This window comes from Montipora foliosa, chromosome 9 (genome assembly GCF_036669935.1).
Source record: "Montipora foliosa isolate CH-2021 chromosome 9, ASM3666993v2, whole genome shotgun sequence".
Classification (NCBI taxonomy): Eukaryota; Metazoa; Cnidaria; class Anthozoa; order Scleractinia; family Acroporidae; genus Montipora; species Montipora foliosa.
Genome location: NC_090877.1, coordinates 36,413,117 through 36,425,616, shown reverse-complemented (window position 1 = coordinate 36,425,616; position 12,500 = coordinate 36,413,117). Strand labels below are relative to the sequence as shown.

General features: G+C 39.8%; 2 protein-coding genes across 2 annotated transcripts in view; one reads left to right on the top strand and one right to left on the bottom strand.

Moving 5' to 3' along the window:
• Positions 1 to 5,071, bottom strand: part of LOC137970194 (kynurenine formamidase-like) — a 13,576-nt gene extending 8,505 nt beyond the window's left edge. The window contains exon 1 of the mRNA XM_068816713.1: positions 4,864 to 5,071. The gene's annotated coding sequence lies outside the window, so the exon portion shown is untranslated. The remainder of the gene's footprint in view (positions 1 to 4,863) is intronic.
• A 4,128-nt stretch (positions 5,072 to 9,199) lies between these two features.
• The window catches only part of LOC137970187 (ferroptosis suppressor protein 1-like), a 13,623-nt gene continuing 10,322 nt past the window's right edge, over positions 9,200 to 12,500 (top strand). Inside the window, 4 exon segments of the mRNA XM_068816706.1 lie at positions 9,200 to 9,347; positions 10,609 to 10,791; positions 12,131 to 12,241; positions 12,244 to 12,365. Coding sequence (XP_068672807.1) covers positions 9,251 to 9,347; positions 10,609 to 10,791; positions 12,131 to 12,241; positions 12,244 to 12,365 — 513 coding nt within the window. The 5' untranslated portion in view covers positions 9,200 to 9,250.

The window sequence follows — 12,500 nt, the reverse complement described above, 5'->3', positions numbered from 1 at the left end:
AACACAAAATTCACGAGCAAGTTCATAACTCAATAAAATTGCTCCATCGCTGTGTTTCCATAGCAACTTCCGTATTGGACTCTACAACCTATTTATGCATTCGTCATTGACCAATCAGAACCGCGACATTCTGTTGAGTATTATTATATAGTTTGTTATTGAGTATTGACTACCGTTCTAAACCTACTACCAGTGTCTGATCGGCTCTTTGGTTTACTCAGTTTTTTAGCCAATCTTGTTGGTCCTTGATATCACCGCGATGTTATTCAAGATTATTATCACCCAACTAGTGGACTAATGCAAATCCTGCATTATGATTGGCTACGCTACTAGAGGACTATTAGTAATAGTCTTCGAGTAGCAAAAAGCGTGACGCTTTCTTTCGTTTTATTCCCAAATAAATATTTCTTCAACTTGCATTTGCTAACCTTATTATTGCCTTTTCTGTCCGACTAGTTGGCTTCGCCTCATGAGCTATTAACCCTTAGCTCTTGCGGGCTACAGGTCTAATTGTTAATTAGTATAGCAGCGTTGAAGGAGAGCTCTGATTGCTAAGAAAACGTCGTGCGGGAATTGCGCCCGAAAATATTGCAGGAATAAATGAGCTAAAATAATCTTTTTGTGCTATATTATCTCACTGTTTTAGTATACATTCACGGCTCGGTAAATATGCACCACTAGCCATCGGCACTGAGGTGAATAGCGTTCTCGTCACCAGAGCCTCGGATCTTATGTCTGGGTATGGCACTAGGCTCTGGGTAACTCTATGTAGGAACACATGCCCCGTAGGGTTGTTATAGCCAAAACTTGGCTATTTGAACCTTACGACGCATGCTCACTCCCCGTGCTAACATGAATGTACCAATCAGAGACGCTTTTCATTGTTCTTTACGAAAACCAACGAGAAAACACTTTGTATCAGGGCTCCCCAGAGTTCTCATTGAGGTGAATAGTGTTAATTCTTATGATTGTAAACTTTGTATGTAATTTTATTTAAGTAAGTGTTGCCTATTTTTACTTTCACATATTCATGAACTATATAATACCCGATTGTACTGATATATTTAAAGTGCGGGGTTTAGACGAAATTGACAGAAATATAACATACATTACATTAAGTTTGCAAATATTGCACCATTTCCTCAATAATGTCAAAATCCAACAGAATGGCTACCCCATTAACCACTGCATTACCATGGATATCTTTTGAATGGGTATGAAAAATCTTATACTAATTTGTCTTCCTATGTTGTCAATAATAATAGCAACTGTGTTTGTTTCAATAGTCAACAAGAAGGTATCATAGTCCTTTCTTAACAAATTGAGAACACCTTGCAATGGTACAAAACAATCTCTGAGATTTGTCATGTGTAAGCCATCTGCATAATTGCAAGTAAATTTATTGAGATAGTTGTTGTCATTGCTAGCAGAGGTCTCTTTGCTTCGTACGCTCGTTGGGGTGATGACTGTACGGGAATAGGATAGAAACTATCTTTGATACAACTGCCGTCCATGGCCTTGGACGGGACTGTTCAAAACGCATGTCCCATGTTATGTTTGCTGACTGTGACCTGTGCCCGCTGTGTCTCGCGCATTCCTTTACAGAAAATTCCACTGTTGTTAAGTGAGCCCGTACAACATGTAAGGTATCACGCGAGGATTCGGTCGCTAAGTAACCGTCGCGCATGCTCACCACAGTGAGTTTCGGCCCGTGGCAGAGGTCTATTTTCCAGTACTCTTCAGCCCAGCGAAGGCAAAAAAAAAGAGACCTGTGCTGGCAGGGAAAAGGAATCTCAGATAATAAGAGAAAGTTTTTTCCTGCTAATTTACTGAGATCAGTATAGCGTGAATTACCCAGCATCAATATTTAATTCAAGTCTGCGCTACACCAAGTTGCATTAGTTTTAGAGTGGTGAACGGAAATAAAGGCATCCTTACGCATCGTTAATACTAAGTTCACAATACCGAGTAAGCAAAAATAAAGACATCGCTACGCTTTGTTAATACCAAGTTCACAAAGGTCAGAAAGGGCCGGAAAATTAACAAAAGTTTGGATCTACCTTGTTTATATTCAAAATCCTTCGAGGCTCGCTTACAACGAATTTTGACACGGATGGTAAACCGTTCACTTATTTGCTCTCATCGTATTGAGGCGGCAAGTGAACAGTTGTTGCGAGCCTCGCAAACCTCGAAGGATTTTGAATATTTGAATATTTTTCGCTGTTTCTCAGCAAAGCGAGAAAGTCACCGCGACAATAAAGTACGGCTTTTTCGTAGCCTGCAGAGCAGGCAAGATTTCTTCGAGCGATTGCTGACATCGTGAAAAGTTCACCCGCCATCTTGAATTTTTCATGCAGTGGAAGACTGGAGAGAGAAAGAAAGTTATCCCCCACCGTCTAACAGGGCGCGGTCTATAAAATGGCGGTCGCAAGATTGTAATGCAAACTCGATCTCCCCAACAAGCGAACTCGAACTCGATCGCCCCAACAAGCGAACTCGACCGGCCAGACAAGACGCCTGCACTGCAGGCTAGCTTTTTCGTTGAGAACTTTTGCGTGTAAATATCTTTTTCAGTTTGTTATCGAGATTCCCATACAAATCCTTATAATTTTCCACCCTCCGAGTCTGGATGGCCTGTGGTTACACTCGAGTGACCAGCTCACATTAGAAGCCGGCGTCAAGTTTTCGGAGAAGTTTGTCGCGAAAGTGATTGTCTCACACTGAACCAGAAGTAAATTCAAACCCTCGATAATGTTGGAAAAGGCAATCTGAGTTCGTTGAGATTTTTGACACTTTGCTATCAACGGGCCCCCGCACGGTTGTTTAATATACAATCAACCGTGACACTGATGAAGAATTATCAATGAAAAGAGGGGTCAATAGGGTATGGCTCTAGTCAGTAATAAAAGAAGGCCATTTAGTCAGTAAAGTGTTAGAAAAAATGGATTTAGTCAGTAAACAGCGAAAAAGGAGATTAGTCAGTAAATTTATATGATTTTATGACTTTATGAGTGTAGAGAGAGGCCTGGGACCCTCTAAGTGTGCTAAGCGCGGTAAGTAAGGTATGTTTTATGTATATGTTACAATATACGTCGCCATACATGGCGTACCTACCAGGACTGGTAACTAAAACCGCGGGTAGAGCACAGGCTCGGAGCATGTCACGATATGAAGTAAGGGAAGTCATGCAATCTCCAACGGGACATGCAACAAGATACGAAATAGAGGGTACAAAAGTCTCCAGAAGTGTTAGACGAGATCATATCGTGTTCCATCCCCGCAAAAAATCAACTTTGCAAAGCAACATTCAACTTTACCAAACAACATTCAACTTCAGTTGATAACTTTCATTTTCAACGTATTCAACATTCAACTTTATCATAAAACTTTCAACTTTACGTGTCAACAATCGACAGTAGCGCATACAACACTGAACTTCACAGCTTAAATTGTAAGAGTGACTACTCAGGAATGAGCGCAGCATTGTTTGTGCTCGCCCAAGAATGACCGGGTTGTTAAAAGGAAATTTCGGATCGTCAACCCGACTGATAAATTGTAATGTCACGATTGATGTTCAGTCGTGAACTCAAATGTTCAATGCTGCGCTCTTTCCAGAGTAGTCACTCTTACAATTTAAGCTGTGAAGTTCAATGTTGTATCATGCTCTATTGTCGATTCTGGACATGTAAAGTTGAAAGTTTTATGATAAAGTTGAATTTTGAATATGTTGAAAATAAAAGTTATCAACTGAAGTTGAATGCTGTTTTTGTTACAGTTGTTTGTCGAAAAGTAAAGTTGAAAGTTGTTTGATAAAGTTGAATTTTGCTTTGCAAAGTTGATTTTTGGCGGGGATATTTATTTATCCTGGAAAGTCTGCACCCTTTGTTAATATGTACCGCATACGCAAAAAAATTGATCTTCTTTTATATGCTAGTCAGTTCATATTTTGTTGTTTATACGGTTACGACAGCCGAAAAACGTCTTTTTACGCTAAACAGATAACCCCATTGACACCCTCAAAAGAGGGAATTGAATGAACCAACGAAGATTCGGTAATATCCCCGATCACTGAAGAAACTTAGAATTAATGTTTCTTGCCCCGATAACGCGTCGATAATTTAAAGTGCATTTGATCGAATTCGAGTAATGTATATTTAATTAAACTGCAAATGTTTTGGTACTCAAAGGCGCTAGATCTAAAATCATTTCGGCGAAATCTTTATTTTCTTTAAATAGCAAACATGTGAATGAATTTTCTTGCTGTCATTATCTAAGCCTTCAAGACGAAATTCACTCAACTAACTCGGGAGACATAAACACCAAACTTAAAATTTCGAAATCTTACTCCAATCTGAAGCCCAATTGATGTTGAACTACCTTGTCCAAAGTGACATACGCAGTTTCAAGTGTAACGAAATGAATGTGTGAACCCCAATTGTTTTGTCACGATTTTTTCGTCGGGGAATAATTTCTTTTCTATGAAATCTTTTCTTTTTTACGCTGTGAAAATTAATTAGGAACATGTCAGTATGTACCGCCGTCATATTGAAAGGTTTTATTGCAGACATTCACGAGACTGCCTGAATAATTTAAATTTGGTCTTCAGTTTAAGTTGCGTCATAAAATGAATACTGGTTTTTCATTTGGAAATATCGATTGAAATGTAACAAATTTGACCCTGAAATGGACATACCGCCTACGTCCAGAATCCATCCTCTGTCAGTTTTAGAAAATCAATGCGATTTCCTACTCGTTTAGTCTCTAAAGTGTGTTCATTAGTCTGTAACATGAGCCGTTTCATTTGTTGGAGCTGAATTTACATTGATGAACGAACACATTGAAAAGAAAGACAATATTTCTTACCTGTTATGGATGTAAAGGTCAGGCAATTGAGCAATTGGCGATATATTTCACTAGGATCAGAAACTGTGCTGCCAGGCCTACTGAGGCATGACACTATGCTCATTCACTCTTTTTTGATGAGTGCGAATAGATGCAAGTTGCATGCATAATTAACTGCAGGATACTCCGTCCGCACTATTGACCGTGTAATTATGCAGTTTTAATGATCCCGAAATATAATAAGGAGGCTCCCTACAGAGTTTTAGGGCCGCGCACAAGCTGGACACTAGTGTGGCGCGTAAAGCCTGAATCGCGCGTGTTTTTCTGATTTTTGTGAGATCTGCGTGACCAAATCTGTAAAGTTAACTGCTAATCTTCTCGCGTTTCCTTCGGTATTTTTTTTTAAAAACTTGGTTCAGTTCTAACCACGTACAGTTCTTATCAAATACCCTAAATTTGTTAAAGTCTGTAAGAGCTAATCAAATATATTTAGAAAAATGACCAATTACAGAATATTGGCAAAAACGTCTGAACGACCTTGGCTTTTACCACTTCAAAATGTCAGGCAATATCATTTTCATAATTTGGCAGGAATAAAAAAAAATTCACCGAAGGAAATTATCAAGGAATGGAAATATGTCTGCCTGTCATTAGATGTGATGTTGCCATGGTAACGGCCATAATCCAAAAAGTGGCACCCAAGAAATAAGCCTTATTATATCAGTACCTATCCTATACTGCTTAATCAGGTTAAACTTTAAGAAGAATTTACTAGATTTCCTTTTGTAACTCGTGCCCTGTAGTGAGGGTATTCGCAAATTCTCTAAGGAGCCACCTTAAGCGTTTGCGCTATTTTCTGTTCATATATAGACTCTAATCGCTAAGAAGAAAGAACAGAGCCCCGCCATCTCAAAGGAAGTTTTTTCTTGCCGCTATTGTTTTCGCATGCATAATTAAGAAGGGAGTTAACAATCAGAGATGTTGAGTGTAGCTTAAAGTTACAATTCTCTTTGAATTGTAACTTCAAGCTTCATCCAAATTTCTTCAAACCAGAGTAGCATCAAACAGGAACCTGCATCAAACTCTGTCTAATTAGGGAATTGTGGAGGGGGGATCTTGACGAGGAGGGTTCCCTTACCCCCCTCCCCTTTGCTTTGTCACTCATCCCAGATCTGTCATTAACGCGCTAAAGCGTCCAACAGCAACAGGATTTGCTGGGGTCTTTCACTTGCAACACAAACTATCGCCTGCAAGCAGGCTACTAAATCAAACCCAGTTTGTTGGAGACGGAAAACAGGAGTTCAAGAGGTTTGACAGAGCCGTGGACCAAGACCTGCCTAAGAAAGAGCCGATGAGCCACATAACCGATTCACTGTAAGAAGAAAATTAAATAAGAAGCAGCTGACGAAATGTTTGAGTGAGAGAATGGTTTTGAGAAGTAGAGTGTGTTTCGGAAGCGCAAGCTGTGTGGAGGCCAGCGAAAGAGCATGGCGACAAAGAAGAACTTTCACAGTTGTTAGTAGCGGAGCTGCGCGCGGGGCGCGCGCGCGGAGTACCATTGTTAAGAAAATATGGTAACACATCGATGCGAGAAAATTTGGTTTTGTAGCCATGACGTCATGACCGTCTGTACGTCCGTCCGTCCTTCCACCCCTCCATGTATGCCAATGTGACCAGTATCATGCTAGTTTACAGCAGACATCTTTGATATTGGACATCCATCTTTTGATTAACTGACACCTGTCAGAACAAGGTATCCGCTGACCAGTATCACATGACCATATCGCGGGCTCAAGCAGGCTCAGAATGCCAGTATGAGTAATAGCTCATACTTAGCACACAAATTCTTTCCTTGGGCACTAAACCGTTTGTTATTTTTACGGATGCGTTATTTAAAGTAGATGCGTATTTTTAAAAGGTAGTTTAATCGGTTCTTCCTTTTTTCAGAATGAAAATTGAATTTTTATTTTCAATTGGAATTTAATAATAATTATTTGTACTCTTTTGTACATAAAGGAAAAGTTGATTTGTTTGTTTGATTGTTTTCCTCTAAAATGCGAGCGAACAAGTGCTTTTTTAATCCGCTTGCCTAACCAGTTTTTGTTGTGCCTCGACATTGACAGGAAAAATTTGCCCTTATGTTATAAACACGTATTCGCAATGAGTTCTCGTAAAATTAGGGGGAAGTCTCAGTAGCTTGTGTTTTCAGAAGTTTGTTTAAAGCACCCAAATGTTATTTAAGTGTTGGCGCAGATCGTGTTTGAAGTTCGTCCTTTCTTGGTTGCATTGCTGTAGTTTGCCGATTCTTATACCAAGCCAATCTGGCGTGTTTCAATGAAATACATCAAAAAGTGAATGATCTTAGTGGAATAAGGTACATCAGTAAAACTCTTCTTTGACCTTGAACTGACAAAGTTGTTTTTATGGCTTCTAATTTTAGAATTCCTTTTACCTGGCTATTGACAGTTGACTCTGAAATGGCTTTTTTTTCCTTTTCAATTCGCTCGCTGACGGTGTGCTTAATGCTTGTTTTCTTTTAAAACTCATTCGGTTCAAGAAAAAATTATTGCCAAACTGGTGAATTGCAAAGTAAATTTCACTGGAAAAACCGATGTCGCACTCATCGCTTCGTAATTCATGCGATATCGGTTTTTAGCGTATAATTTACCATTGAAGTCATTAGTTAGGCAATGAATTTTTCTATAGAAGACAGCAAAAAAAAATGATTTAATTATTAAAGCAGCAACCGGAAACATCAAAATGCGGACAATTGGAAACCTTTTATTTTCACAAACCGTACAGGCAGTAAGAATAAATAGCTAGGGAGCTCCGCTTTTAGGCTTGGCTAAATCTATATATTATGTTATTTGTGAATGTTTGTTTTGTTAATCCGTACTAAGTTGGTCATAAAGCATTAAGTTATCCGCAGGTGAGCTCAGCAGGTTTGAGTTTTAAATAACTTTTGGTAGGATTTGCAAAGAACTTAATTATTTGTTGGATTTGCTTAAAATTAGTTGTTTTTATTTTTACTGTATACGTTATTAAAACTCTCGTTAATTAGCTCATGATAGTGTGTTGCCGGTCGGGATCGATGAAAGCGGTTGCTGTTTTTTTGTGAGGGCCATGAAAGTGTAGCCGCAGTGGCGGCCTGTTTTCCCTTGTCCACCGACACTACTCCGCCTCATTAAGTCCTGCCATGACAAAATGCAAGGCACTATCTCTTCTAACGGTGAGAGCTCGCGTCCGTTCGAAATTCGCAGTAGAGTGAGATAGCACTGCGTGTTGGCACCCACGGTGTTTGATTTTTCTTTTCCCTCGTCCTCTAACACGCCTTCCAGTTCTGTAGTGAGGGCGTCCTACTCCACACACGCCACGACGGCGCTGAGATCAAAGTGAAAACAGTGCTGTTAAGAGGGATGCTTTTTGCCGACGACGCTGCCTTTAATATTTGTCAGTCATTCAGAGAGCGAACTACAAGCCCCGATAGGCTGCTTCGCGACTGCCTGCCAGGACTTTGGCCTTAACATCTCCATAAAAAAAGGCTGATCAAGTACTGGCAATGGGGACCCATTCTCAACAATCACCTCCGATCTCTCACTGGATAGTGACTTGAATGCTCGCATATATATGTTCAAATAGAACACCAATTTTTCAAGATAATTCTTCACCCGGATTCAATTGTCGGTTCACCTTACGTCTAGTGATTTGGAACAACCGAAGAGTCCATTCCTTCCTCAATCCGGCTGCTTCTTATTTATCCATATTTTATTAATTATTTTCATGGATTGTGAAATATACCTAGTTTCTGAGGTTCGGCTGACATCAAGTTTAAATTTCAGCCAACGCGTCGTGTAATCTAGGGTTTGCCATAGAGATAACATTCTCGTTAATATCAAAGTTCTTTTTTGGTCACGGTGTTCGATCTGCGAAGTAAAAATCTAAAGTAGCGACTTAACAATCTACTGCCAAATTAACTAAATCCACTGAACTTGCGAAACTGTGGGATATTAGTTCTATTTCCCACAAGTTTTTATGTCGAAAAATGCGTTACCATATTCGCCACCTGAAATTTCCTGAATTGTGGTCAATGATCAACCTGATTCTTGCCTGATTCCTTTTCCATTTCGATTAGAAATTTAATCAAAAAAATAAATGCTTCTGGTGTCCACTCCTGCGCTTTATTAGCCTGCGTTGCAGCCGGATGCGTCACGAAATTGTCTGTCTGTGACGCAGGCTAGCGCTTTATCAGCACGTGAAAACTGCACCCACCACTTGCGCCGGCAGATCAATGTTTTTCTTGTCAGCGAACGTTTGCACAAGTCGAATGTATTTGCATATAAATTGCGTGCCTGACTTATTGCCTCGTGTTAATTCGATCTGCTTTTTGCGCGTTATTACGTGTCACAAAATGTTCGCTGTTCATCTAAAAACTGTCTCATCTTTTGCAATCGTTGGTTTAGGGGGATGTGCAGCGTTGTATGGATATCGATCTCAATTTTCGGCGGGTAAGTAACAGAGCTGTATTCGTTTCTGCTTTAGGAATAAGTACAAATCCCATTCCTGCCTCCGTTTTTAACCCTGTAATTCCTAGCAAGCTATGCACCGTGATTTCTATTCTTGTGCTTTTGAATGGAAACGGGGCGCGCAGAGTGGGGTGCTTCGATTTGCATGTTTAATGTTTATCAAATGTAATCTTAGACTACCTCTTACGCGTGGAACTAAAACAACGGAAGATCTGAAGAACGTTTCCTTTAAAAATAGTACTTCAGTCCTGAATATTACAGCAGTGGTTGCTTAAAATGTGTGGTATCAGTTATTGTACTTTGTTTCTTATTATAAAAGCCGGCCAGTTAGCCTTTCGTGGTCTACAGCCGCTACTGATTGTTTTGGAGACGGAAAATGACATGCAAAAACACGTATGTCACGCAAACATTTATTTTTGTCCTACTTGTATCAATAACAAAATGCTCTAATCTGATTGGTTCCTAGCAGCTGTCGTTTTATGCATTTGATGATGTCGGGCGCTGAGGTACCCGACCATCAAATTCGAACGGTCATGAAGTGGACGGTGCTAGCCAGGAGAAGGCAGTTCCGAAAAAAAACAACAACAACCTGGAACTGAAAAACTGGGAGAAAAGTAGTTGTCCTAATTACTAAGACATCATAGTAGCTGGTTCGAAGGCGAAGTGACTATCGATGAATATTCACCGATAATCACTGAGCCTGAGGCGAATAATTGTTTTAGTATAAATACACAGGTGATTATTTCAAAAAAGAGAAAAAAAAAACATTTCAACGCGAAATCATCTTCACTTACAGTGGCAAAACGACTACTGGCAGCCGTTTTGTCCGTCAAGGTGATTATCGGCTGATAATCCGAGATAGCAAGCCAATGAGAGCGCGCGATTTTGTATAATCACCTGTGTGTTTATACGAATTACTTTTATTCAGATTTTGAAAACTCTTGCATTAGTCATTTATTTATCGATTACTACGACACTGAGATCATAAAGAAACAACCAATTGCATATCCACCTGAAACAAAGCGTGCCTTGAAAATGTTGTGTCTTTTAATGATATTGTCAAGAACTTTTCTTAGGTGAAACTTACCCGTCACTGATAAGGGATTACAGACACGATAGGCTAGGATCATAAACGATCCACAAGGCAAACCCTTGATCAATGTGAAATCCCATCTCGTCGCCATATTGCTGTCCCCTGCTAAAAGAGACCAAAGATGATAACCTATCTTCATCTATTTGTCAGCTGTGCAAGCGAAAGATGACAACCTGAAAGCTCTAAAGGACACGCGTGTAGTGGTAATCGGAGGTGGATATGGTGGAATTGCTGCAGCGAAAACGTTGAAAGATCAATGTCACGTGACACTCATTGATGCTAGAGATGCGTTTCACCACAATATGGGTGCGCAAAGATCCTCTGTTGAATCAGGTGATGTATGTTTTCTCTTAGTTAAGAAAATGATGCACGAATTATGATGCATACAATGGGACTATAACCCTGCCAAGAGTGCAAAAGACATGGGCGTTCTGATCTTGTTCGATTTGTCGGAGCACACAAGTTGACACCGGCAAGTAAAGTCCAAGGCGATGTCCATAGAACGCTTGGCCCTTCGAATCAAGACGCATTCTTCGTACTGTCGTGTAAGACCTTAGTGCGTCCTGTTCTCGAACTTGCAGTTCCACTCTGGTGTCCTAATTTGAATTAATGTTTTAATTAAGTAAAAGTCATCACACTTTGGTAAATCATTATTTTCAAACTGTATGTGAAAACCGCGCGGAGTAACTCGGTTTTTGTTCGTATTGTTAGAAAAAATGGAACAATCTGCCGCAGCATGGTAGAAGCAGGATAGTTTAAACATTGTTAAAGCTATATTGAAATACTCTCTCCAAATGTAAACGGCGCTAATTTTTACATCTCTTGAAATTAATTCTTAAATCATTTCTTAAACTATAAAAGTTCTATCATCGTTATCATAATTTAGTATATGTACATTTGTATGTTATTTTAACATACAGCGTTTAGGTAACGTTACAGGGTCAACCTTGTGATGAAATTTTTGTATCTTTTCTTCTCCACATCTTGAATAAAATGCAGGCTATGTTATGAATCTCAAGAAAATTTTGGCACGCACATGCAGAGCTCACACACACCAGTGAATTCCTTTTAGCCATTATTATTTTTAGCGGTTATTAGTATGAAGCCGCGGTACTTGCGTTCAGCAGAGAGATTTCTCATGTCTGGCCATTTCCAAAATATTCGCAGCTGTAGTGAAAGTCCAGAGTTGTGAACGTTGACAAACCACCAATTTTTTTTTAATTTCTGAGACTGCGCGGGAAAGCCGAAAGTCCATGAGTTACTGACTTCCTGGTTCGAACGTTATTCTTGCCTCTGACCGAAGGAATCGTGGGCTTTTGGGGACGAGGGGTATGAGACGTCTTAAGAAAAGTTGCGTCCGTTAAGCTCGCGATCGACTTCACCGCAGTTTGTAATTTTGTAAGAAGTTACGAGATAAATGTGGAAAAAAGGAGTTATGAGGAGAGGCTTTTTGTTGGTTCGCAATAAGCCAGTCAGGGGATGGCTTTGCAAAAATAGAAACATTCCAGGCCATTGCAAGAAATGCAATGACGACGGATGCTAAATAGCATAATTTGCCAGTTTTTAGTGAAGCCGAAAAAAAAAAAAGCTCAACAGCGAAAGCAACCTATCGAAGATTAGGAGGAGAGCAACAACCGGGCCAATCAATTCTAACCAATCCTTCATATTGCAGGATTTGCTAAAAAGTGTTTTATCGACTATGAGCCAACATTTGGTGATTCCTTTAAGCGAGGGAAAGTTATTGGAATTAATCCTATCGTGAAAATGGTGACATTGGAAACCGGGAAAAGATTGTGTACGATGATCTGATTGTTGCGACTGGAACAGGTGGTCCATTCCCAGCAAAACTTCCCTTAGATGTCGATAAAGGCACGGCTATCCAGCGCTACGAGGACTACACAAAACTCGTAAGTGTCGCTGTTTTGTACTCTTGATAATTACATCCTGCTGGCACATATCTTTTTAAATGTTACATCAAACCTTCGCGAGTGCTCTTAAGAAAAAAATTCGTAAGCTCGCTGTTTTAAAGGAAACTACCACAG